Source organism: Monodelphis domestica, chromosome 2 (assembly GCF_027887165.1).
Source record: "Monodelphis domestica isolate mMonDom1 chromosome 2, mMonDom1.pri, whole genome shotgun sequence".
Classification (NCBI taxonomy): Eukaryota; Metazoa; Chordata; class Mammalia; order Didelphimorphia; family Didelphidae; genus Monodelphis; species Monodelphis domestica.
In genome coordinates this window covers 56,141,957-56,169,912 of record NC_077228.1, presented here as the reverse complement: position 1 = coordinate 56,169,912, position 27,956 = coordinate 56,141,957, and the positions used below count along the sequence as shown (strand labels likewise).

General features: G+C 38.2%; 1 protein-coding gene across 3 annotated transcripts in view; it reads right to left on the bottom strand.

Annotated features, from left to right (window-relative positions):
* Nucleotides 1-27,956, bottom strand: part of DDR2 (discoidin domain receptor tyrosine kinase 2) — a 226,503-nt gene that overhangs the window by 10,774 nt on the left and 187,773 nt on the right. For all 3 annotated transcript variants that reach the window (XM_056815465.1, XM_056815466.1, XM_007480672.3), the window contains 8 exons: nucleotides 23,178-23,421; nucleotides 18,968-19,030; nucleotides 17,986-18,116; nucleotides 14,207-14,417; nucleotides 12,350-12,573; nucleotides 6,779-6,906; nucleotides 3,747-3,938; nucleotides 1,931-2,165 (listed from right to left, as the gene is read on the bottom strand). In XM_056815465.1, the coding sequence (XP_056671443.1) occupies nucleotides 1,931-2,165; nucleotides 3,747-3,938; nucleotides 6,779-6,906; nucleotides 12,350-12,573; nucleotides 14,207-14,417; nucleotides 17,986-18,116; nucleotides 18,968-19,030; nucleotides 23,178-23,421 (1,428 nt within the window). The remainder of the gene's footprint in view (nucleotides 1-1,930; nucleotides 2,166-3,746; nucleotides 3,939-6,778; nucleotides 6,907-12,349; nucleotides 12,574-14,206; nucleotides 14,418-17,985; nucleotides 18,117-18,967; nucleotides 19,031-23,177; nucleotides 23,422-27,956) is intronic.

Below are 27,956 nucleotides of genomic sequence, written 5' to 3'. Positions count from 1 at the left end.
CTGAACCCAGCACTCTTATCTCTTGCCCCAATATCTTTCTGCTTAAAGTTCCGGACTTCCTTTATGACTCAGCTCCTAGACAATCTCCTAAGGGAAATTTTCCCTGATCCTCCTCACTGTGAATAGTCTCTCTACCTTGAAATTATTATGTGCACTTTTCTCTGTTCACATGTTTTATTATTACCTCAAGAAGCATATAAATTCCTTGAAGAAAAGGACTATATTTTGTTTTGTCTTTTATTCTCAGTGCCTAGCAGAACTCCTTAGAGGTAGCAGGAACCTAAGAAATGCCTGTTGGACTGGAATTAAGCCGTACACATTTGTTTCTTTTCTTATTTTCTTTTCCTTTAAAAAAAAGTTTACACAGTCATTAATAGAGGTTGAGATTTTTGTTTTTAGAGAATGAGAAAGATGGTAGAAAGAGCACTGGACTTAGAGTCAGGTAACTTGGGTTTGGGTTTGGATTTTAGCTATTCCTTTAGTAAGTCACCTGCCCTCTCTGGGCCTCAGTGAACTTAACTGAAAAATAAAGTAGTAATTCTAGATTATTTCTAATCATTTTAAGTATATAAAATATATTTGTGCATGTAAAAATATAGATTGAGTATATCAAACTATAATCCTATGATATTTAGAGAATCCAAAGCCCAAGTGATTTGCTCAAAACCACTCAAAAAAGTCAACAACAAAGCACAAGTATTTATTAAGAAGCTTCTATGGGCAAGATGAGAGATGTCATGTCCGAATTAATAAAGAGCTGGCCTCAAGACCTGAATTCAAATCTGGCCTCTAACATATACTGACTGTGTCACCTTAGACATACTTGACCTTTTAGTGCTCCAGGTAACTGTCTCCAACTGTAAGTCACAGAACACATGCTGATCTGCATTGGCAGAGGGAGTTTTCTTACCAAAATTACTATATATGGCTTAAATCAAAGATCCATTGTGTAGGATTGTACTAATCATTGATGACACAAAGATAGATATGAAACAGATCCCAGTCTCAAACAGTATCCAGTTTAATGGGCAGGAGGGGAAGGAAAAGAGGGAAATATAGACATACAAACAAAAATGAGAAAAGGAGAATAAGATAATACAAAGGGGAGGACCAGACACTGCTATGAGAAGCTTGAGGAGGGACAAATCATTCTCACCTGGCCAGGACAGGGCCAGCATCAAAGAAGATATGATGGAAGAGTTAGGTTTTGAGTTGGGTCTTGTAAGAAGGGAGAGACTTCAAGAGACAGTTGGGCTGAGTCCATTCTAGGCACAGAGGACAGCAAGAACAGAAGTATGGAGACAGGAGAGAGCAGACGAAGAATGAGGCACAGAGACTGGTTCAGTTGGCTAGAATATAGAATACAAGAAAGCAGGGATGTGCTAGTACATTTTAGTAAACAACTCTCTGAAAAAAAATGGGGTCAATATAACACATTTTTAAGTTTAATCCAAATTATTCACATTTCTCCATAATTTTCTTAAGCCCAAACATTCGACAAAACCACAAAGAAGTCCATTTGCTGATTTCTAAGATGTAAATGCTCACACCACAAATATAACAATGAGCTAGCATTCAGTAGAAGTAGGAAATAAAGTTGGAGAGCTAGGTTCAAGTCATATTATAAAAGAGCCTTAAATAGCAGAGATAGGAGTTTATCATGGGAAGCTAATAAGGATTTTTAATTAGAGGAGATATTTGATCATGGTGGTTCTTCAATGAGATTACAGGGTAGTGGAGTGAAGGATGGTTAGGACATCCTGGGGGTAATGTTGAAATCCTTTGGGGAGAGATACCAAACTCTTCAAGTATTTTCTCCTATTATCGCAGCCATGATTCTATACATACCACCTTATGGACTGAGGGCAGTAGAAGACCATGGATAAGTCTTTTTGACTAGCAAGTTAGAACTTAAAAAATGGAAACTTACCAATAAGATACTCTCCCAAGACATCCAACGAATAGGGAGCACTGCCCGACCTTGGATCCTGTAGTAGTCTCCACTATACAGGTTCCTACTCATCCCAAAGTCTGCTATCTTGATGGTGTAGTTCTTTCCCACTAAGCAATTTCGTGTGGCCAGGTCTCGGTGGACAAAATTTAGAGAGGACAGATACTTCATGCCGGAAGCGATCTGTGTGGCCATGAACTTCAGGTTTATATAACTGAGGAAATAGAAGAGGAGACAATGAGGAGCCAGGAGGGCCCAGATGAATGCAGATGAACACAGCCAAACCTTATCACCTTGCCTGGACTTTTGCAGTTAATGCCTAATTGGGCTCCCTGTTTCCAGCCTCTCCTCTCTCCAATCCAACTTCCACACAGATATCAAAACTTTGTTCCTAAAGCACAAGTCTGACCATGAGCTATGCCCCATACCCTGGCCTTCAAATCTTCAATGGTTTCCTGTTATCTGTAGGATAAAATTCCTACCCTCAGCTTGGCATTTAAAGGTCTCTATCGTCTGGCTTTCACCTTCCTTTCCAGATTCTTTCAAAATGTATAGCTTTGAACATTAGCCTACTTGTTATTTATCCTACATGACATTCCATCTCCCATCTCCATATCTTTTCTTTGGAATGCTCTCCCTCTTCACTTGTGAATTTTTCAGTGGAATTCTTGGCTTTCTTCAAAACATCAAATTCGGTGCCATTCCTAATCATCTCAGTTATTAGTATCTTTCCCTCTTAAAATAACTTTGTGTGTACTTTGCAGTTAATTATATTAATACAGGCTGCATTTTCCTTCTATCCCTCCAGCCCTCAGTAGCATATAAGCTCCTTCACAACAGGAAGAGTCTATTTTTGTCTCTTAACTCCCAGAGAGACAAGCATGATTCCTTGTACATAAATTTGTTGACTTTAATTGAATCATGGATATGGAGAGGTGAGTCTCTCCAACTATACAGGAAGTTTCTTGAAGGTTGGGACAATAGCTTGCATTCTGATTTCCACTTGTCAGGTATGGTGTAGATGAAATTTTCACTGGTACAGTTTTGGTTGCTGCTGAGACCCCTTTTGACTTTGGGATTCTGCCATTTTGTATCATTGATAACACTTAGCAAAGTGCTTGGCATAAAGAACTATGTCTATTCAATAAAAACGTACTGAATTTACGATGAACTTGTTTGATGATGGAATGTCTGAGAACAGATCCCCAAAGACCTCAAACAAGATTAAAACATTGCTCATCTTTTTGAGCTTTTTTTATTATAAAGAGGAAAACTGTAATATAAAGCTAATAGTAATGACAGGACTTTAACAATATAAATTCCTTGAGAGAACAAACTGTTTCATTCTCTGCATTTGAATCCCAAATACCTAGAGCAATGCCTGGTTGGTAGAGTAAAAGAGAAACCATTATTTCTAGAGGCAGCTCACCCAACCTTTGGGGTAATTTTAATTGTTTGGAACTTTATCCTTATAATAAGCCTAAAATAGCTTCTCTGAATGTGTGCCTCCAACTCTATCTGCCTCTAGTTCTGCCTGTTGGGACCAAGAAGGCAAGTCTAATCCTTTCACGTGACAACCCTTCAAATGTTTTAAGAAAGCAGTCATTTCCTCCTTAAAGGTTCTCTTCTTTGGGATAAGCGGTCCCAACTTCTTCAACTGCCGAGTTGAAGGTGATAACAAAGTCTTCAGTCCCTCTTACCATTTTCCTCCTTCTTGGGATGCTCTCAAACCTATCAGCATCCTTCCTAAAATGCAGTGTCAGATTCCAGAGATGAAGTGCCCTGATTCAGTTACCTGACAGTAGGTGCATTACTGGAGGGAGGGCTCTGGGGTTCGTGTCGGGAAAGGAATTGGTTGAGGTCTCCATTCTCCATGTACTCAGTGATCATACAGAGGGGGTCTTCTGCAATGCACACTGCCAATAGCCGGATGATGTTTGGGTCCTTTAGCCGGGACATGATCTTTATCTCCTTGAGAAAATCATTCCTTTGGAAGGATGTAGACAAATACAGATATGCACACCAGTCACAGATCAATACAGAGGTCACTGGAGTTAGAAGGCATAATGGGAAAAGCATCCCTAGCAAAGCCTCCTCCCACCTCCATTGCCCATAACTCTGCCAGACCCTGCACTGCTCTGAAGAATTGGTATAAAAATGCCTGATGGTTGTTCATTTTCCTTTATGTCCTCATGGAACCATATGTTCCTATAGTGCTGTTGGCAAACTAAATTTGTAAAGAGAACTCTATTCTAAGTGCATTATGGGAGTTTGTTATTTAAAGGAGCCCTAATCAATAAAATGAAACATCTTTTTTCAAAGTGAATAGTTTCTTCGTGATTTAAATATCTTATAAAGCTTCTACACCAACTAGTAATCCAACAACCCAGATTATTAACAGGATGGCTCCAATTAAAGGCACAATCTGATAACATACTATTATTTCAAAAGCTGCATTTAGGTGGACAAGAATAAAGCAGTAGATCTGTATTGGCTGGGGACCTCTAGAAAATCTCCAGATCCATTGAATGATGGAATAAATCCCCAAGCTGGGCCAGTACTGATAATGTCCCATCTAGTGGCTGGCTCCAACAGCTTATCTTGGACTTTATAGGAACAGCTCTGAATGGCAAGTCCTAAGACCAAGAATCATTGATGGTGAGAGGTGGGAGCACAGTGGATAGGGTACCAGGCCTGGAGTCAGGAGGACCTAGGTTCAAATCTGTCCTCAAACACTTCATAGCTGTGTGACAATGAGGAAGTCACTTAACCTCAATACTTATGTTAATTCTAAGGTAAAAGGTAAGAGTTTAAAAAAAAAAAAAGAATCACTGGAAGTGTGAGAGTGGCTATTGCTCTCCCAAGCTGAAATCTCCTTGAGATGGCTGTGACTTCCCCTATCCACACAAATTCTGACATAATTCTCTTAGATTACTTCAAGTGCCTGATAGCTCAGATACCTCCAAGAGGTTCAGGGACTCAGACATCCAATCTTGCTGAGTAGAATAAAGAATAAAAATGGATGTGACCCACATTTGTGTTACTCAGATTTAAGCACTGGTATTGGTATCCTTATCTACTTGTCACTTCCCTTTAAAAAGTCAAGTTGGGAACAGCTAGGTAGCTTAGAGAATTGAGAGTCCAGCTTAGAGATGAGAGGTCCTGGGTTCAAATTTGGCCTCAGGCATTTCCTAGCTGTGTGACCCTGGGCAAAGCACTTAATCCCCATTGCCTAGCCACCTACTGCATGATATTGATTCTAAAGCAGAAGTTAAAGGTTTCAAAAAAAAAATCATGTTCCAGGATCATAAATATATGTTTAAGGATAAAGAACTTAAGCCTTCTTTGTGATTTGGAAGGCTGCACAGTCCATTCAGCCTAATAAAATCTCACAGGTCATCTTCTGAAACTGTTCATAGCTTTTTTTCCTCTCTTCCTCTCAAACTCTGTGTGCCAACTAGAGGTCTCCCTAGGGGCACGCTGGCATGGTTCCTGGGGCTTAGCGTGTTATTTGAGACAAGCACAATAAATTTTCTCTTGAAGGTACTTCAATAAATCAATACATCAAAACAGGGTTATCCAAATATATAGCTCTTGTAGAGAGAGCATACCACGAGCCAGCCTGAGAAAACTGGAACTCGTCTAGTGCAGTGATCAAATAACCAGCTGCCCATAAGGATGACACAAAACTGAGAACACTGCAAACAAGACACCAATGAGTAAGAATCAAATTATCTAACAGTGAAAATGGTAGCAGCATTAAAGATGGGAGGAGGAAATGGACTCCTTTCAAGGAGAGTGAGATGAATTTCTAGGAGATGCTACACCTTCAATAAGGCCTTTAAGTCCCCTGGGCCAAAATGGAATCATGATCTGCATTCTGAATTTCAAGGATGGTACTAGAACCTGGGGAGGAGCTGAAAGAGAAATTTTATTCTATTCTATTTTATTATTGTTTTTAATAACCTTTTTTTTTCAACCCTTACCTTCTGTTTAAGCATCGATACTAAGTATTGGTTGTAAAGCAGAAGAACAGTAAGGACTAGGCAATTGGGGTTAAGTGACTTGCCCAAGGTCATACAGTCAGAAAGTTTCTGAGGCCAAATTTGAATCTACAACCTCTCATTTCTAGGCCTAGTTCTCTCTCCACTAAGTCACCACCTACTGTTCCTTATTGTTTTCTGATGTTCATTATTTTTAAGCTCTACTGTTGTGTAGGGAGAACAGAAAAAAATATAACTCTTAAAGAGAACAAAAGCCAAATTTCTGATATTCCCAAAGGAGACCATCAGTAAGAACACGTGTCATAATGAATATTGGGAGGGAAAAGTTTTCAAGATTGCAACTAGCCCATGCGAGCTTAGTGGAGATATTGAGTCAAAGATTATATAGAGGCTTATAAGTGCACAGTGGTAGAAATTCACCTCTAAGTTAGTAGATATACCAGAAAGTATCTAGTGAGTCAGAATATAGTATAAGAAAGTGAACCATGGAGCAGCAAGGTAGCTCAATGAATTGGGAGTCAGGCCCAGAGATGGGAGGTCCCGGGTTCAAATCTGACCTCAGACACTTAACCCCCCTTGCCTAGCCCTTACTACTCTTCTGCCTTGAAACCAATACACAGTATTGATTCCAAGACAGAAGGTGAGGGTTTAAAAAAAAAGTGAACCAAATGCAAGAATTCATTTATTAGCCACCATTATCCCCAGGCATTAGGCAGATCCCAAACTTTCTCCTAAATAAATTCCTTGGAAGTTTCTGGGATATATTCCAGGGTAAAAGCTGCAAATACATTTAAAAAGAAGATTCAAAATGTAGATGACAAACCTGGCATTCTTGTTGGCATCTGCTCGAAGCATTTTCACAGCCACCAGAGCAGGCTGGTTTGTGTTGACATCCAAGGCAAAATCTTTGTCCATGAATTTTTCCATGCCCTCCACTTCACAGAGATGAACCTAGACAAAATTCATTGAGTCTTAGCATCATCATTTGAATTTTCTGAGTTCTTGGTAGGCTTTTACAAGAGCCAAGCTTACTGGGACAGAGGAATTGGGAACCTACCAGATACTTCACCTGTCCCTTCAGTAGATGAAAGAACTGAAAGGATAGAACAAGGATGATATGATAATTCTCATGTTACAGAGGCTGGCACTAAGAAAAAGTGCCAGGCTGAAGAGTGTATAAAACTGACCACCTCAACAGGGGAGGGGCCCCAGGAGATTGGAATCTGGAGGAGGAGAAGATTCTGGCTGGTGGATGAGCAATTGGGCTCTCAGTCTTGAGAAGCTGAAGAGAGAAGGTTGAATAAGACTTTCTGTTGAGGGTTACTCACTTTTTCCTGCTTGTGACTGGAAATCTTTCCCTTCAATATTTCCCAATTGAAAAAGACTATTGGAGAGAACCTGAGAAAGGCATTTTAAATCTCTATCAGACTTTACCTCAGCTCCTATAGCCCTGGGTCTGAAATGTGGCCAAGGGGCAAAACCCAGGGTCAGCCAACTTGACTGTCTTTCAGGAGGCCCAGGCTGCCAAAGCCTAAGTTCCCCCCAAAATGGAGGAGGGAGGGAAAAGGGGTTTAGATAAAGACAGGGACTCCCTTTTTCCCACTTTCCTTTTCCATTCTTTCCCTGCCAGTTATTCCTTTGTATTATCCTGATTGAATTGACGTTAAAATAGTTATCTTTTCCCCAATCTGTTAATCAAGTGTGAGTGAAACAGATCAAGGGGAGACCCTTTGGTCTCGAGTAGTGGAGGGGGGACAAGAGGGACAAAAGCAAATCTGGGAGAGCAGCCATAGCTAAGGAGGAAAGGCAGAAGGAGGAAAATCTTCAAACCCCTCTCCTTTATCTGAGACAACCCTAAACATCAGCTATCTCCCCTGAACCCCACTTTGAAAAGTGGAAAAGCCTCCACTCTTTTCCTCTCTCTCTCTCTCATTTCAATACAACTATCTTTCAAATACACTCATGATCTATCACTTGGCCTAATGATATAGCATCCTAATTGGTCTCCTTTCCTTAAATCTCTACTCTAATTCTTTCCTTCCTTCCTTGTTATTGGTAAAAAATGTTGAACATTGCAAGACCAAAGAGAGATCCTTTGGATACTTCATTAAAGGCCTCACTCCAAGTTGATCTTCTATCAAAGGCTATTCATTCATTCAAGAAGTGGTATGAACTACCTTAGAGACAAGATTTTTTTTTTCACTATTGTCACTTGGGTCAGATGGTTTCAACTAATAACCTTTTGGGCTCATCCTAGTCATATGATTCTATGTCTTTATAAAGAGGAATTCAATATAAAGTGGGTTTATCTTTGAATCCTCTAAGGGAACTTAGTTACTGGAATACCAAGGAGACATTGTTTTTGTTTTGTTTTGTTTTCAGTTTTTTAAATTATATACTTAGTAACCACTACCAGAAACAAACAAAAAAATTTAAATAAACAAATGCATAACAATTATATACAAAACCACAAGCTCTACATTGTTTACAATTTGTTTTAAAATATGTAAATTATATATGTATACTAATATAAAACATCCTCTGCTTCTGAGTTCCTTTGGATTTGATTTATTTGATAGTTTTCTCTTGATTTTGACTGCTGTTTTTAAAAAAATGTAAAAATAGTATATACCACTCTTTATCTTTTCTTTTCATCTCTTCATGTAGTTCCCCTATTTCCTTTCTATTTCCAATATCTGTCATTTCTAATGACATAATATAATCCATTATATTAAAATACCACAATCTACTTAGCTATTTCTTCCCATCATTGCATTTATGTTATTTCTAGCTATTTTTGTCATTACAACAAGGCTTCTGTGAATATTTTCATATTTATATATCTCGCTTTTTTAGAACCTAATCCTAGTAATAGGATCCCTAGGTCAATGAGAATGAACAGCTTTATAGTTTTTAATGTATATTTCCATCTTGTTTTCTTTAAAAAAACAAAACAAAACAATTCACAGCTGCCCTAGCAATGTAATATAGGCCTGTTTCTCCCTATTCCTATCAGCATTTAATTTGATCAACTTAACCTGTCTGGTTCTCAGTTAACATACATTACAGGGCCATATTTAGTTAGATTGGTCCTTACACAGCAAAAATTAAAAAAAAAAATCAGTTGTCAGGACCATAATCTTTCCAAAGTCAAGTCTTTCCAGTTTAGTCGTAACCAGTGGAACTTTTGTTCTAATGCCATAACCTTTCAGGAATGCAGGATTCCATAGTATGATGAGTTTTAAAGTAAGACTTGCAGGATATTGATGCTCTCTAAGCCTTTGTTTTCCCACCAGAAACTATTTTGAATTATGTGCGTGCTCAGGTTTAAATATACTTATTATGCCTCATTCAGGTGTGTAGGGGCTTTACAGATATCTATCATATTTATCTAAGATTGATTTATTTTACTCTTTAACTTCTTCCTTACTTATTTTTGGTTAGATTAATCTAGTTCTGACAGGAGAAAAGAAAAGTCCTCCTATGTTATTATTTTGTTATTAATTTTCATGTGTTTCTCATTTAGTTTTTTTTTTTCATTAAAAATCTTCATGGACATTAATTCATTGCTGGTGGAATTGTGAATTGATCCAACCATTCTGGAGGGCAATTTGGAACTATGCCCAAAGGGTGAAAAAAGACTGTCTGCCCTTTGATTCAGCCATAGCACTGCTGGGTTTGTATGCCAAAGAGATAATAAGGAAAAAGACTTGTACAAGAATATTCATAGCTGCGCTCTTTGTGGTGGCAAAAAATTGGAAAATGAGGGGATGCCCTTCAATTGGGAAATGGCTGAACACATTGTGGTATATATTGGTGATGGAATACTATTGTGCTAAAAGGAATAATAAAGTGGAGGAATTCCATGTGAACTGGAACAACCTCCAGGAAGTGATGCAGAGTGAAAGGAGCAGAACCAGGAGAACATTGTACACAGAGACTAATACACTGTGGTACAATTGTGGTACTTTTCCATTAGTGTCAATGCAATATCCCTGAACAACCTGCAGGGATCAAGGAGAAAAAAACACTACCCACAAGCAGAGGACGAATGGTGGGAGTAAAAACACCGAGGAAAGGCAACAGCTTGACTGCAGTGGTGGAGGGGATATGATTGAGGAAAGACTCTAAATGAACACCCTAATACAAAAAATAACATGGAAATGAGTTCAGATTGAGGACACATGTGATACCCAGAGGAATCACGCATCGCCAGTGGGAGGGGTGGTGAGGGGGGGGGGGAGGAAAAGAAAATGATCTTTGTTTCTAATGAATGTTTGAAAATGACCAAATAAAATAATGTTTAAAAGGGAAAAAAAATCTTCATGCTATAGCTCTTGGTGCATATAGGTCTAATACTGATAATGCTTTATTATCCATATTATCCATTAATCCATTATTATCCTTGAATATTATCCATATTATCCATTACTCTATTCATCCCTTCCAATTGTATCCATTTTAGCCCTTACTCTGTCAGAGATCATGACTACTACCCCTACCTTCTCTGGATCTGCTAATGCTTAGTATATTATCCTCCAACCCTTCACCTTCACTCTATGTACATCTCTCAGTTTCAGCATGTTTCTGGTAAACAACACATTGTCAGGTCCTGGTCATGGTCATGCTTGAATTCATACCATTTACCCTCAGAATCATAGTCACTGGCTATACATTTCTATCAACTCTGTCTCCCCTCACTGTTTGTTCCTATCTTCCTTCCTTTCTGCTGTATTCCTCCTCAGACGTCCAGTTTCCCAAAGAGATAGCATAAAAATCATAGTAAAAGTAAGTCCTCCTATAGGATAGAATTTAGACATAATGCTTTGGTAAGGATCTATTATGTTGTCTCCAATAACAATATTTTGAAAGTAAAAATGGATTAACAGAAACACAAATTAGGAAGTTTTGTGCTTCCTTCCCTAACCTCCACCAATACCAAACTCCCACCAAAGAATAGGTATGGGAAATGAGTTAGCCTTAGAATCAAATAGAAGAAGCAGAATGGGCCTTTAGTAAACTAAACTGCCTTTCATGACTCTAGACTTCTTCTTAAAAACAAAAGCCTATCTTCTTAACCATAATATTCTTCTAGTGGTGGTGTAGAGCTAAGAAAAATGAAATATCTTCCCAAGAATTAATTCAAGTTTAAGGTTACCCAAAAGGCAACAGAGAGGCATAACTACCTTGCAACATTGCCAAAATTGAGTTATGCAAGATAATATGTGTTACTGAAAAAGAAGAAAGACCAGTTCTCTGAAAAGAGCAAGGGACAACTGATAGATAGCTGGCATGCTTCATTGATATCCACCCAGTGTTATAAGAGCTAAAAGGTAAATCTTTGACATACTGGATGAAGCCTTGGGGTAAGATTTTGGGGGAGAACAAGTACAAGAGTCCCACAGAAGGAAAGAGTATGGATGTCATATTCTGCACTGTTGGGAGGAGTATTCCAATCAATGAGACCATAGATTCATTGAAATATCAGTTTCAAAATAATTTCTTTTAGACTGAAGTGCTGTATGTCAATTGCAGGTCCTCTGAAAAGCTACTGTCAACTGAAATCATTATACCTCATATTCTCAGAAAGTTCCTGTTGTTAATATGCCTTACAGGTGAAATGGACCCTTATATATATATATATGTATATATATATATATATATATATATATATATATATATTTGTGTGGCATCCTCTTTTCATCCATTAAAGTGACTTTCCTAAAATACAGACCCAATATGTCACACTTCACAAATGATTGCTTCCTCTCTTGGGTAGTTGACTTGCTAGGATGCTAGAATGAGAGCTCAAATGTGTCTCTTTTTTGTTCATTTATATACAGTTCCCATTAGAGGGAGAAAAGGGACATGACTTTTATCCAGTAGTGTATTTCTGGACAATTCATAATGGATGATCACATTTCTGAGCTTTATCCCCCTCCATTTCCTTCCACTTATAAACAAGATTGAAATTTTAGGGTGTTTTTCAGTAAATATGAAGCACAGTTATTTATCTTCAAAGAGGAAATATGAAACAGTGGCAAAAACATTGGCATTAGGGAATATGGCATCTAGTCCCATATTTACCCCCACCCAATTGTTCCATCTCCTGGAGATTGGTAAATGTTGATTGATTGATTGATCGATTAGGATCACTGCATCTTTCTGGACATCACTTAACCTCACCTTGAAAATGATGGGTTTCAGCTAAATGATCCCTCAGGTCTCTAGATATTCTAATATTTTAGAATTCTTATGAAAGTTCAATTAAAAATAGTCTAAAGACAAGTTCCCTCTTTACTGTACGGGGAAAGACTGAAAAGATCAGATGCTCAAAAGGATGCATCAGTAGGTATCATCGGAAAACTGAGGCATATCTGATGAATCAACTTACCTCTCCAAATTGGCCTTCTCCAAGCTTCTCCTTGAATGTGAGGAGTTTCCTGGGAAATTCTTCCACAGCTACATCTTTTCCAGAGAGTAGATCCATGGTAACTGCAGGTACTGAGTAAGTATTGCCTCCTGTTACACCTTGCAGGTTCACAATGTCAGCTTCTGCATAGTGGGGAACACCCTCAGGGCCATTTGGCTGGACTGGCTTTACTACACCACTGCAGCCTAGACCAAAGGGAAGAGATGGAATCTGGTTCTTTGGAGTTCTCCAAAAAGGAATCATCTGAATTTAGAGTAGGGTAGACCCCCTAAAATATCAAGCAGTTTATCATAATATTATAACTCTTAGTATGATTTGACCACTATCTAATTGATAAAAGAGTCAAAATAGGAATAGGTAGTTTTCAGAGAAAGAAATCCAAGCTATCAATACCTATATAAAAATATTCTAATCCATTAATAATTAGATAAATGAAAATTAAAACAACTCTGAGGTACTACCTCATGTCTGTCATATCAACAAAGTTGAATTTGTTTTTTAAAGGAAAATGACAAATGCTGGAGGGGATATGGGAAGACAAATACATTAATGAACTTTTAGAGGAACTATCAACTGGTCTGACCATTCTAGAAAGTAATTTGGAACTGTTCCCCATGAGCTATTAAATTGTCCTAGGCCCTTTGACCCAACAAAACAATGACTAAAACTATACCCTCAAAAAAATCAAAGAGAATTAAAGGACCCATCCATACAAAAATATTTATGGTAGTTTTTTGTGGTGGCAAAGAATTGAAAACAGAGGGAATGCCACCTATTAGGGAAGAATTGAACACATTATGTAATATGAAAGCAATGGAACACTATTGTATTGTAAGACATAAGGGAAACCTGGGAAGACTTGTGTGAATTGATATAAGGTAAGATGAACAGAACAAGGAAAACAATTTATATGGTAAGAAAAATATGGTAAAAACAAGCAACTTTAAAGACTTAGAAACTTTGGTCAAAATAATCAACCACAATTCCAGAAGAATCATGATAAAATATGCTATGTACCTCCTAATAGAAAGGCAGTGGATTCAGAGTGCAGATGAAGACATATTATTGTGTTTTTTGTTGGGGACATAATCAATTTGAGAGTGTGTTTTGCTTGACTGCATGTTTGTAATAGGGGTTTTGTTTATCTTGCTTTCTCGGGGGAATAAAAGAAAGGGAAGGAGAAAATGCAGTTGAAAATGAAATTAAATTGAATTTTTTAAAACAGCATATTTTATGGAGGCAGAGGATCCTTTCTACCTTCCCCACCATCTCCTAAGGACTTGGAGCTTATTTTTGTGTGGGCAGGCTTGCAACCTGGGTGTCATCCTTCATTCCTTATTTACACTCCTCACTCTCATATATTCAATCAGTTGCCAAGTCTACTTATTTCTACTTTCTCTACATCTCTTGTATATATTCTCTCATGCAGGTGTCACCCTAGTTCAGGCCTTATCACCTTGTGCCTAGACTAGTCTACCGATTGGTCTCCTGGCCTCAAATCTCTCCCCATTTCAGTCTAGCTTCAATTCAGTTATAGAAGAGATCTTCTAAAAGGACAGGTTTGACCATGTCACCTCACCCCACTCCCTACTCCATAAACTCCTTATTAGATTGTAGACAAAAAAAAATTCAACATCTGGTATACTTTATTCACCCAAGGGGAGAGCTGGACTCCTACTTACCAGGTAATGAATGATTATTGTTGAACATGTTGGAAAAACTAGGCTACCAATCATTCCATTGGTTAAGAAGGATATGTTTCAATTCTTTTAGTCATAATAAGGCTTTCTTTGGTAACCCCTTCCCCCCATTCCTAACCTGCCTCCTCATCTCCTGGAGCAAATTCAGGGAGTTTCCGTATGAGCCGGGAAGGCTCCTGGTAGTCAGGACCAAGGGGGAAAATTCGGTCATAAGTGGAGTTGGACTCCTGCTCACTGGGTGATGAAGAATGATTATTGTTGAACATGCTGGATTCACTAGGCAGGGAAAGGCTTACAGTCATTTCATCATCTAGCATCCTCCGGGAAGCCTGCAAAAGAAAGACATACAAGAGGGCAGTGCAGGGATGACAGCAATGAAGAAGCATCTATTCCTCCCTGCCCCATACTCCCCATCCCAAACTCTTTAGTTCATATGAGCAAGAACTCAAACATAGTCTGAACCCTCTCTCCCCAATCTCGTCCCTCTCTGGTGTACTTAGCATTATCGAACTCAACTAAGACAAAATTAAGCTTCCTGAAGACAGGATCCAGATGATATTTGAACTCTGCATTCTTAACATCTAGTACACTGTCTTTCACATACTAGGTACTTTAAAAAAGTTTGTTGAAATCCTAGAGAATCAACTAAAAAGCTAGTAGAAATAATTAACAACTTTAGCAAAGTTGCAGGATACAAAATAAACCCACATAAGTCATCAGCATTTCTCTTTATCTCCAGCACATCTCAGCAGCAAGAATTAGAAAGAGAAATTCCATTTAAAATCGCCACAGACAATATAAAATACTTAGGAATCTATCTGCCAAGACAAACAGAGGAACTATATGAACACAACTACAAAACACTCTCCACACAACTAAAACTAGACCTGAGCAATTGGAAAAACATTGATTGTTCATGGGTAGGATGAGCTAACATAATGAAAATGACAACCCAACCCAAATTCATTTACTTATTTAGTGCCATACCCATTGAACTACCAAAAAACTTTTTTACTGAATTAGAAAAAAACATAACAAAGTTCATTTGGAAGAACAAAAGAGCAAGGATATCCAGGTAAATAATGAAAAAAAAATGTGAAGGAAGGTGGCCTTGCAGTCCCAGATCTCAAACTATACTATAAAGCAGTGGTCATCAAAATAATATGGTACTGGCTAAGAAACAGAAAGTAGGATCAGTGGAATAGACTTGGGGTAAGTGACCTCAGCAAGACAGTCTATGATAAGCCCAATGATCCCAGCTTTTGGGACCAAAATCCATTATTTGATAAAAAAAAAAAAAACTACTGGGAAATTTGGAAGACAGTATAGGAGAGATTAGGTTTGGATCAACATCTCACACACTACACTAAGATAAACTCAGAATGGGTGAATGACTTGAATATAAAGAAGGAAACTATAAGTAAATTAGGTGAACACAGAATAGTATACATGTCAGATCTTTGGGAAAGGAAGTATTTTAAGACCAAGCAAGAGTTAAAAAAAATTACAAAATGCAAAATAAATAATTTTGATTGCATTAAATCAGAATGTTTTTGTATAAACAAAACCAATGCAATCAAAATTAGAAGGGAAGCAACAAATTGGGAAACAATCTTCGTAACAAAAACCTCTGACAAAGGTCTAATTACTCAAATTTACAAAGAGCGAAATCAATTGTACAAAAAAATCAAGCCATTCTCCAAATGATAAATGGGCAAGGGACATGAATAGGCAACTTTCAGTTAAAGAAATCAAAACTATTAATAAGCACATGAAAAAGTGTTCTAAATCTCTTATAATCTGAGAAATGCAAATCAAAGCAAATCTGAGGTATCACCTCACCCCTAGCAGATTGGCTAAAATGACAGCAAAGGAAAGTAATGAATGCTGGAGGGGATGGGGCACAGTTGGTACATTAATGCATTGCTGGTGGAGTTGCGAATTGATCCAACCATTCTGGAGGACAATTTGGAACTATGTCCAAAGGGTGCTAAAAGACTACCAAATGTTGGCCTTCCCATCAGCACCACAGCCCTGCTGGATTTATACCCCAAAGAGATAAATAAATAAAAAGACATGTATAAGAATATTCATAGCTGCGCTCTTTGTAGTGGCAAAAAACTGGAAAATGAGGGGATGCCCTTCATTTGTGGAATGGCTGAACAAATTGTGGTATATGTTGGTGATGGAATACTATTGTGCTCAAAGGAATAATAAACTGGAGAAATTCCATGGGAACTGGAAGGACCTCCAGGAAGTGATGCAGAGTGAGAGGAGCAGAACCAGAAGAACATTGTACATAGAGACTGATACACTGTGGTACAATCGAATGTAATGGACTTCTCCATTGGTGGCAATGCAGTGATCCTGACCAACTTGGAGGAATCTATGAGAAAGAACACTATCCACATTCAGAGGAAAAACTGTGGGAGTAGAAACAAAAGGGAAACAACTGCTTGATCACATGGGTCGAGGGGGATATGACTGAGGATGTAGACTCTAAATGATCATCCTAGTGCAAACAGATACATCATGGAAATAGGTTCTGATCAAGGACACACGTAAAACCCAGTGGAGTTGTGCATCGGCTATGGGAAGGGATAGGGGGAGTGGAGGTAGGGAAAGGATATGATTCTTGTAACCAAGGAATAATGTTCTAAATTGACTAAATAAAAATTTCAAAATAAATAAATAAAGGTCATTTAAAAGATAAAAGATGTCAATAAAAATTTAGAATTAAAGGAACACGATGGCTTCAGTAATAGATTTCAGACTAACCTTGTTTTAACTTTTGACAAGATTATTAAACTGGTAATTTGAAGGAAAAACTGTTTGTTGAACCAAATTCTTATTTTACTGTAAATATTTGTATTGCTCTTTTATCCTTAAGCCTTGTTTGTGTTGGGCACTGTGTTAAACACTTTATAATTATGATCTTATCACTATAGCATGAGGAAATTAGTTACACTTTTAGTTGTGTGACTTTGGGCAAATTATTCCCCTTTAGGTATTAGTTTCTTCATCTGGAAATTGAGAAAGGAAGGCTAAATGATATTGAAGTTCCTTCTAGCAAAACTATTCTATGTTTCTGTAAATTGGGTTCTAAACCATTTACTAAGATATTCTGAAATCCTTTTCTCTACGAATGCTATCCACATCAAGAGAAAAAACCGTAGGGGTAGAAATGCAGAAGGAAAACGTGATTTATCACTAGTTTATATGGGAATATGATGTGGGGTTTTGGTTTTTAAAAGATTACTCTATTACAAAAATGATTAACATGTAAATAGGTATTGGATAACAATACATGTATAATAACCCAGTGGAATTGCTTGTCAGCTCTGGGAGGGGGGAGAGAACAGGGGAGGGAAAGAACATAAATCATGTAACCATGGAAAATACTTAATTAAATTAAAAAATAATTAATTAAATAAAACCCTTTTCTTTGGAAGTGATAGAGTAGGAAAAGTAAAGGATTTACAATGACTGCTCATGATTCACTGACCTACTGGGTTTTTGGAATCTCTGTTTATGTGAACCTGGCCATCTTTCTGGTTAGTATGGGAATTCCAAATGACTTGGTGCCCTGGACAGTGAAATGGTAAGAGTATTAGACTTACAGATTAATAATCTGGGTCTGCGTTCTATTCCCATTTCTACCACTGGCTGTGTGAAATCGGCTAAGTAATATCACCAATTTTAGTTTTTGTTCCCTCACCTGTAAAAATAATGCTACATAGTCTGCTTATCTCACAGGAGATCCAGTAAGATATGTGAAAATGCTGTGTAAATATGACATCTGCCAGTACTGAAGTCTTTCAGTCCCTAAGCAACTGTATGTAGATCATGGAAAGGGAGAGGAAGATATGATTACATTCCAATTCTGCTCTTCCTCACCTTCTCTAGCATTTTTTGCCAGAACTGCCTCCAGAGGATGATGACAATGATGGCCACAAGAATGAAGATGATGGCCACCAGGCAACCAATCAAGATGCGGGTGTTGCTGTCATCCACTTTGAGCATTGGGTCTATAGAAAGAAGATGAGAAACAGAAGGATGTGGTTACCTCCTCAGGAGAGAATCGAACCCAGAATGGATGACTGCTGAGATCCCTTCCAACTATGAGATTCAATGATGCTTGAAGAGGGTAGGAGAATATCTTCCTCACAATGATTCTAGGAGAGCCACTTAAACATCTCTTTGTTCTTTGTCTTGCTTTAACTGCTGGGTGATTCATTCCAAGTCCAAGGCTTGACCTAATTAATAAGTTCACTTTTAACTACTCCAGGCCTAGCATTAAAGGTATTTCTCCTATTGGCCTGCAGATTTGTGCTGGTACCAATATAGGTGAGATCTGTGGGTTCCAGTATACCTCAGATATAGAGCAGTTACATAGTCAGAGTGACTTTTTATCTCGTTTAGGAACATGCCAGGTTCCTCTTATGGTAAACCTGGTTACAAAATGTCTATAGATATTGGCACAGCAAAGAAGCCAGTGGGATTATCTAAGGAATTGCCCTTTTACTCCTTTTTTCCCAATGCAGTTGTTAATCTTTCTCCTCCTCTGAGAACCTACCATTAGCTTCACCTAGGATTGGTCCTTCCCTCCCTTATCTGTCTGAGATTTTTCCGTCTCTCACAGAATTGTTCCAGGGTAGGTGAAAATGTCCCCAAATTCTCCCACAATTTATGTATTCCACAGCTGGGCATTTGACCTCATTTTTTTTACAGTTCCCAGTCAGGTTTTGAATTCTCTCCAATCCTCTCAAAAGCCCTTTGCCAACAAATGTCTTCACTGGATAGATATAAACCTCTGGTTTTCTTCTTCCTCATCCCAGATCTCCTATAATCAATGCTTATGAACAATAATTATACCTACCATAAGTGGTAGGTGCCACTGAGGAGGTGGGAAGGGCTCCAGAGTTGTTGTACATTGCAGCATCTATGAAAAACAAAACAAAAATAAACTAAACAGAGTAAGACCCAGCAGAGGGGAAACTTAGCATCCTGTCAATGGGAAGGTCTGCAAATACAATGGGTCTAAGAAGACCCAGGCTCAAATCCCTCCTCTAAGACTCAGAACCTGTGTGATCATGGATTAATCACTTAACATCTCTGAGCCTTGGTTTCCTCATTTATAAAATGAAGGATTGGATTATCTGAGTTGACTTTTAGCTCTAGACCTATGATCTTATAATGACAACTAGTTGGACCACTAGGAAGTCATTGGCAGACAAACAATGGCAACAGTGGATAAGCATGGAACATGGATCTGTGTGGAACCTGGATACAAACTGTGATTTGGTAAAGTGGATGGAAAATGCAGGTAAAGAAGAAGGGGCCCAGAAAAGAAACTACCTTTTTTTACTACTATGCAGGACAGACATTTTCCAGGATTGGGCATGGTAAATAGAATATTGGATTTGGAGTCAAGAAAATCTGACTTCAAATCCTGTCTTGGATCCTTATTAGCCATGTGACTGTGGGAAAGTCACTTAACTTTATTCAGCTTCAAGTTTCTCATCTGTATGCTCCACACAGGCATATTGTGAGACACAAATGAGATGATGCACAAAAAATATTTTCAGGTCTTAAAACAATACATAGATTCCACTTAATATTAGTGTTGTTATTATTATTATTATCAAAGAAAATATGTGAAAAGAATAAGACTACTTTTAATTACATTGACTCCTTTTCTAAGTTAAATTGTATGTAATATTTATTGCATGGCCTTAGAGAAGGCCCCGAATTGCAGGTGCCAGGTTGATAATGGCAATTACATTTTTTCCAAGTGGAATGTCTTATAAAAGTGAATAGAAATGAGAAATATACTTCTTATGACATATACAAGTTCATTTGGTTGAGACACTCCTGGTTGGCCAACCCATCCAATCCAATTTTTCCACTCCCTTTTAACATCACATTTTAAGGAAAAGCAAGAACTTCAGACCACAGGACATGAAAAGAAAATTGTCCAAATTTTAGAAAACAAAAAAGTAGAGGGAAAGTAAAGCTTGGAAACTGTATTCCAAGAATTTTGACTCCTAGAAAAATTCTAAAGCTCATCTTGTCTAGAAAATTGTCTAGGCACATGTAAAACCCAGAGGAGTTGCTCATTGGCTATGTGAGTGGGGTGGAGGAGGGAAAGGAAAGAACATGAATCATGTAACCATGGAAAAATATAATTAATGAATGAATTAAATAAAAAATTTCAAATAAAAAAATAAATCCAATTACAAAAAAGAAAATTGTCTACAAAAAAAGTTGATCACAAAGTCAGCATGTTACCATCAAAAAAAGGTCATGCAGTGTTAACCTCATTTGCTTTTTAGGATAGGTTTTTATTTTTGCTTTTTTTTTTATTTTTATTGATATATTGTTGTTGTTCAGTCATGTTCAACCCTTCATGACCCCATTGAGGTTTTGTTGGACAAAATATACTGAAGTTGTTTGCCATTTCCTTCTACAGATTGTTTTATAGATGACAAAACTGAGGCAAATAGAGCTAAGTGTCTTGCCCAGGTCACACATCTGAGGCTAGATTGGAATTCAGAAAAGTGAGTCTTGCTGACTCATCCCTAATACTGTGTTCACTGTACCACCTCGTTACCCATTTATAGATTAGGGGAATTCTATCAGTATAGTTGATGTAATTTTAGCAGAGCATTTGATAAAGTGTCTCCTGTTATTATAGTAGAAAAGATAAATAGGTTCAGGTTGGACAATTATACTACCATTTTAGGAAAATTAAGGTCTGATTAAGGAACTGGGCTCAAAGAGTAGTCATTAATGTTTCAAAGACATTTTGGCAATTTGACATTAGTAAAAAGGCTCCTGAGATCTGTGCCTAACCCCAGCCTATTAAGCAATTTTATCAATGACATGGATAATGAAATAGGTGATTTGTTGAGTAAGTTTGCAAACAATGCAAAGCTGTGATTAAACATGTAATATAGCCAATGGGCTGGAACATTAGGCTGAATCTAAGACAATTTAATTCAATCATTGTGTTACATCTCCTCTGGTCACTTATTTATCAGAGACTAACCATGTCGCTCTCCACGTTCATGGTCCTCTGCCCATTGATAAGAAACTGACTAGCTTAAAACTGCAGTAAGACTTTTGGAATCCTTCATATAGTAATTTATACGAAAAACTCTAGAACTTCCATTTGATCAAAAGTTCAGTTTGATTCAATAATTGGATATGTTTACCTAAGAAAGTTAATCTTAGACTATAATGAGAAACACAGCATCTACGATTATTCAGGAAGTGACAATCTTGCCTTAGCCAAGCATCATCAGATCATATTTAAACACCACATTTTACCAAGGATTTTAACAATTAAGGGCACTCACAAGATGTCAGGTAAGATGGAAAAAGACCTAAAGATTATGTCAAATTTCAAAGGAGGACTTATGTTAACAACAACAAAGCTATCTACCTCCAGTGAGAGAAAGGATTAAGTCTGAGTGCAGATTGAAGAATATTTTTTCACTTTATTTTCTTGATTTTCTTTTCTTTCAAATGGCTAACATGGAAATATGATTTACATGATTTCATCTGTTTAACTGATATCTTATTGCTTGCCTTTACAGTGAGTTGGGGGAACTAGAGGGAAGGAGAAAATCTGGAACTCAACATTTTTAAAAGAATGTTAACATTTTTTAAAAAGATAATTGGAAATATGGGAAATATTTAGCAAAAGAAATTAAGCTACAGTAAAACATTTTAAAAAGGAAAAAAGATGATATCAAAGAAGTATGTTATACCTGGAGAAGAAAAGGTTTAATGGAGACACGACTGTGTTATCTTCAAGTATTGAAGAACCGTTGTTTGGAAAAGTTACTAGATTTTTTTTCTGTGCTGAGGGCAGAATTTTGAGCCAAGAGTAGCAATTGAAAAGATTTACATTTTATCCAAGGAAAAGTTTACTCATAGTAAGTGTGATCTGATGGTGGAAGAAGCTGCCATGGGACGTATCCATTGCCTTTTAGTGGAAGACTGTATAACAATAAGCTGCATACATTATAGAGTGGATTCTCATTTGGGAAAATGATTCCTTACTGTGCAACCCCTGCCAGTCACCTGCACTGAATCTATAGATCTGTCTGGTCTCTAAGTCCAAGCCATCCTCATCTGGTCATTCCCACCAGTGGCTGAGTCCCGATCATATGTCCCGATCATATTTTATTTTTCTTATCCAAATCCTGAAGAACCTTTTTTGATAGTCCAGTTCACTGTGATCTCTTCCTCCTCTTAACTCTTATGGTTCATTGGGTACTTAGTATATATTTTAATATAGAATGAAAAAGAGGAGGAATTATTTTGCTTTCATCTTTGCAAACCCACCAAATAGAATAGTGCCTTGCATGTAGTAGGCATTTAATAACTAATTGGTAATTAGATGTCTTTTGCTCTTCATTAGATTATACATAAATAATGACCATATTTCATATTTCTTTTGATTTTTCAGTGCCTCGTCATAGATGGTGGTTAATAAATATTTGTTGTTGTTATTGTTGATGATAATAATGATGATGAGGAGGAGGAGACAGAAAAAAAGGTATAATAATCCTAGGGATGTACCAAAACCAGAATGATTTGATTCAGAAGAGTCAATTTTTAAATTGTCAGTGTGAGCATTTACAGTTTGGAAATAGCAAATGCTACAAAATTGGGCTTGATTTTTTGTTGATTTTTAAATTTTAAGATTAAATGAAGGAGAAAATGTTAATAATGAAGATTAAACTTGAAAGGGTGTCATGCATACATTTTTTCCCTCTGATGAACTGGTTGTTAAACATTTACCAGCATACCATTGCATAAATGGGTTACATATGCTGACTCATCTTTGGTTCACTGATGGGTTACATTCTCTCTGGCCACTTGGTAGCCAGAGAATATTTACTATAATTCTCTGCTTTCACATTCTCTAGATCCATTGATCAGAAAAAGTCTTTTAAATTCACCACCCTGAGCTGCCCATCAGCCCGGAGCCCCCAAATCCTGTGATGTGCCCATCACCATCCTTTTCCTTTTCCACCCTCCTCCCTTCAATATGTCTCTCTTCTTCAAATGGGTACCTGATTGAAAGGTGATCTCACTGAACATCATCCAGGTATCAGCAAAATGGAATTGGCACTTGATGGCACTGGCCATTCGGTGAAGAAGGGGCACTGTGACAAAGCGAGCGCTAGGGTTGACATCATCCAGGACTGGTAGGAAGGAGACAGCATTGGGTTCCCATTCATTGGACTCCGAACGGAAGTAGCAATGAACCTCTTTAAAGATCTTCACCCCCTTAGCAAACATGTTGTTGCAGTGAACCTGGCAAGGAGGAGGGAGATCCATGGGTGAGTATGTCCATTATAATTTATATCTGACGGCTTGGGGAATCAATGCCTGGCTATCACCCTAGAACACTTAAAGATTTTCTCCCAATGCAGAATCCACATGAACATGGTCCATTTTATCTTATCAATTCTCCCTTACAAGAACCTTAAAAATAATCCTGTTAATCTTGGATTATATCTTGGAGAGATATGGAAGACTGAAAAAGGGAAAGTGCTATGTATAATCTGGGAAGTCACAGAGATGGTGATGGAGAAAATAGGGCAGTCAATCCTTTCACCACTCCTCGCCACCACTCCCCAAAATGTATTATCTCCTCCATTAGGGCAAGGGCTATCATGCTTTTGTATTTGTATACCTGGCAGCAAGATGCTTTATTGTGTAGTTGTTTCAGTCATATTGGACTCTTCATGACCCCATGTGGCATTTTCTTAGCAAAGATATTAAAGTAGTTTGCCATTTCCTTCTCCAGTTCATTTTACACATGAGGAAACTGAGGCAAACAGAGTTAAGGGTCTTGCCCAGGGTCACCCAGATAGTCAGTATCTGAAGCCATATTTGAACTCATGAACATGAGCCTTCCTGATCAGGCCTGCCACACTATCCATTGAGCCATCTGGAACACTGGAACAAAGGAATGAACACCAGATTTGGAATCAGGAGACTGATTCAAATCTCAACTCATCTACTAACTATCACAGTTTTTTACTCTTCATCTCTCTCACACTTAGTTCATTCCTCTGGAAAATAAGGTGGAGAAAAGGGAAACAAATTATCTCTAGGTTCCTTTCCAACTGGAAAATCAGATGATTTCTAAGAATAGTGATGGATACATAGAAATAGATTGCCTACAAAATGGTAACCAAATAAAGATCCCCAGAGGACTAGTAGCAAAGTTCCATCAAATAGCTAGTATAACAAGCTTGATGTTCAGGCCTTCTTCTGTTTTCACAAAGACTATTGTCATCATTTCCTAAGTAGTCTTCTTGCCTCCAAGATAACCTTTCTTACCACAACCAAAGCAATTTTCCTAATGTACTCTTCCACTCAAAAGTGTTGAGCTGCTCCTTTTTCAGTGGCTACTGGTGTTCCTGGCATTCAAGGTCCTCAAAAGTTTGACTTCATCCTACCTCTTTAGGGTCGTCTTGTCCCATTCCCCTTCACATAATCAATATTCCTGCTATCTTGAACTACTCTTACCATACCTTTTCCTATCTCTGACTTTGCTATCTTCTACCTTTGCCATTTTGGTGACCTGTCTTCTATGACTGAAATGGGTACTCTTCCCCTCTTCATCTGGTGACACCTCTCCAATCCCTTAAGTTCCAACTTAGCCCTTGCTTCCTCCATTGACTCTTTCCTGACCTTGTCTCTTCCCTACATTAGTCAAAGTCATCTTTTTCTTCTTCAATGCTCTCTCCATCGAATTTGTCTCACTCATTCCTGGAGAGCCAACCTTGGAGCCAGGAAGACCTGAGATCCAGCTCTCCCATGTACCATGGATGGGTTTTGTTGCCTTATACAAGTCATTTGTGCTTTGGGTGATCCTCTAAGACTGTAGGGAAATGCAAAGACAGGGAGCTCCCCAAACTGAGAGTTCTTTATACTATTGAAAAGAGGTGACAGAACTAGGTCTAGCTGGTCTCTCACCTGTATGTAACACAGGCTGGTCTTGTACATCTAGCTGAGGTAACAAGGAAACCTACATCCTCTACCACATGACTGCCTGAGTGTTTGAAACTCCCAAGACTGAGAGGACAGTTCCTTTTCTACCATCCTTTTTTGGGGGAAGGAGATGAGGGAGGAAGGGAGGTGACAGCTCTTATCTGCCAAATACAGAGGGTGAAGATTCCAGATCTCTTATAGAAATGAATTGAATCAGTGAAAGGGGAAGGATTTCCTTCCTCCTACTCTCACTTTTATCCTGGCTCTAAAAAACAGGCCTGAAGGTATTTGTTTCCATTATATTTGTTTGCTTTCTTCATTTTGAGGTACTGGAGGTGATCCCTAAAGCAATTCCAGCCCAAGTGACCTGGAAACCAGGATTTCAGGGAGAGTGACTGCTAGTCAAGCCTGCATGGAAGCCCTAAAAAGCCAGGATGCCTGGCCCTTGAATGGGAGAGGGTTTCTGGCTTTGGAACTGGGATTGTGCTCTATGGGGACTGTGCTAAGCTATGAATCTAATATTCTTTCCTTCCCCAAAGACTGAAGAGGCACAGGGAAGGAGAGGGACCATACTTCTCGCATGTTGAAGGAGTAAGTTTATATATTTGTAATGATGCCCTTTCAGGCTAAATATTTCTGTGTAGAAACTAATGTGACTATTAGCAGCTAAATGGAATAGTAATTCAGGGGATCCCCATGACAATGGGAAGCAACACCATTGGTGGTGGCAAGAGCCCTTTGCAAAGAAATTAGATGCCCTTAACCCCCGTAAGGGTCCTGGAAAGTCCCGAGAGTAAGGGTACAAAGGTAAAAAATAACTTATCTAGCCTTTGGGCCAGGGAAGTAAGTGTATGTTACATGGATCCTTTGTGGCTGTTCAGCTGTGTCAAACCTTTCATGTCCCCGTGGACAATACTGCATCAATACCACCCATGGGGTTTTCTTGACGAACATACTGGAGTGGTTGTCATTTCCTTCTCTAGTGGATTAAGATAAACAGAGGTTACATGACTTTCCCACGGTCACACACTTAGTGCCACTTCACCTCTGTCTCAGTTTCCTACCCCCGGTTTGCCTCGGTTCCTCATCTAGAAAATAAGCTGGAGAAAGAAATAACAAAATACTCCAGTCTCTTTGCCAAGAAAACCCCAAATGGGATCACAAAAGAGTCAGACATGACGAAATAACAGCAAAAACACCTCCCAGAGCTGTGGTGAAGATCAAATGAGATAATATTTGTAAAGTACCTTCCATAGTACCTGGCACATAGGATGCAGTTAAAAAAATGTCTTTCCTTCCTTCCTTCAGAGAGCCAATAAACCAAGTGGAGTCAGAGGACTTTGGTTCCAGTCCTACTTCTGACATTAATTACTTACATGTCCTTAGACAATCAATGAATCTGCCTAGACCTCAGTTTCCTCCTATCTAAAATGAAAGAGTTAGATAGATCCCTGTAGGGGCTAGATCTATGCTATTACCAAGTTTTCTAGTTTCCTTTTGGTTTTTCTCCAGCTGTTCCATTGATGAAAGCATGCATTAACACCTTTGTTGGGAAAAATCGGCTGCTTTCATTTACTGAGCATGAGTTAATGGGACAAAGCTTTAAAAGAGCGAAAGAAAATCGAAAGATACCATTCACAGCTACAATAATCTTCTCAGATGGTTTTGAAATCTGTAGAATGAGAAAAGTGGCCTGTGGGGAAGGTGATAATCTTTTCCACAGATGTTTTGAGGAATTTTTCTGGAATGCAAATAAACAGCCTAGAATGTCATTCACATATGTATACACTCATCCTAGACATTTGCTGGGTCTTTCACTACTTTCTGGAAGATACTAGTTCTCAGCACTTGGACAGGCCCTCATCTGGTCATTTGCACATAGTCACACCATATGGCCCTTAATGAGTGGTTTAAAGGGATTAACACTGGATTTGAAGGTAGAAAAGGTTGCCTGGGTTCAGATCCTGTCCCCTCTCTGTGTCCCTGGGCAAATCATTGTGAATCTCTCTGACCTGTTTCCTCAGCTTTAAAATTGTGGCAATACTTGTGCTACTTATTTCCCAGTCTTGTTGTGAGAAAAGGTTCTTATAAACTCTAAAACCATTATAGAAAAAAAAAAGTATGTTTACAATATGAGGCAGTGTATAAAGTATCATGATGAATTTTTAAAGAAACATATTTCCAAAGTCATTTAAATTCTCCAGTCCCGTTGGGTCATCTGTTAAACAACTGGCTTGATACTTCTGTGAACCTTTTTAATGGGTTTTGTCTTTCAAAGTACTCCTAAATAAATAGAGGCCATACTAAACCTTCATATGCTCACAAAAAAAAAATTGGACTAGATGATATCTATCTAATATCTCTTTTAACTTCAATATTTAAAAGATATTTCAATAATTCTACAATAAATGGCTTTGGCACCCAAGTACTTGAGACTCAGAGAGAAAGATGAATTGGTGCCTGATCTTAAGAAATTACATTTTAACTAGGGGTATTCAACAAGTACATGGGTAATTAGAGAGATGTTACTGAGTAGTGGGAAGCTGGAGAGAGATTAATCAGGAAAATAATGATGTTGGATAAAATCAAGGAGAGAGAGAGCTGGGGGAGAGGGCAGTGATCAGTGAGAAAGTAAAGGCTTCATGAAGGAGGTTGTATCTGAGCTTCACCTTAAAGGCCAGGATTTTGAAAGGTAAAGATAAGTTGGAAATGGCACATTGCTGGCATGAAGATGCTTTGGGTGGGTGCATGGTGGCCAAAGATGGCAGACTGAGGTAAGGGAACAGCTTGTGGTCTAATTGAGCTAGAATGTGTAGTGCAACTGACTTTCTGGGAAAAGTGCACAT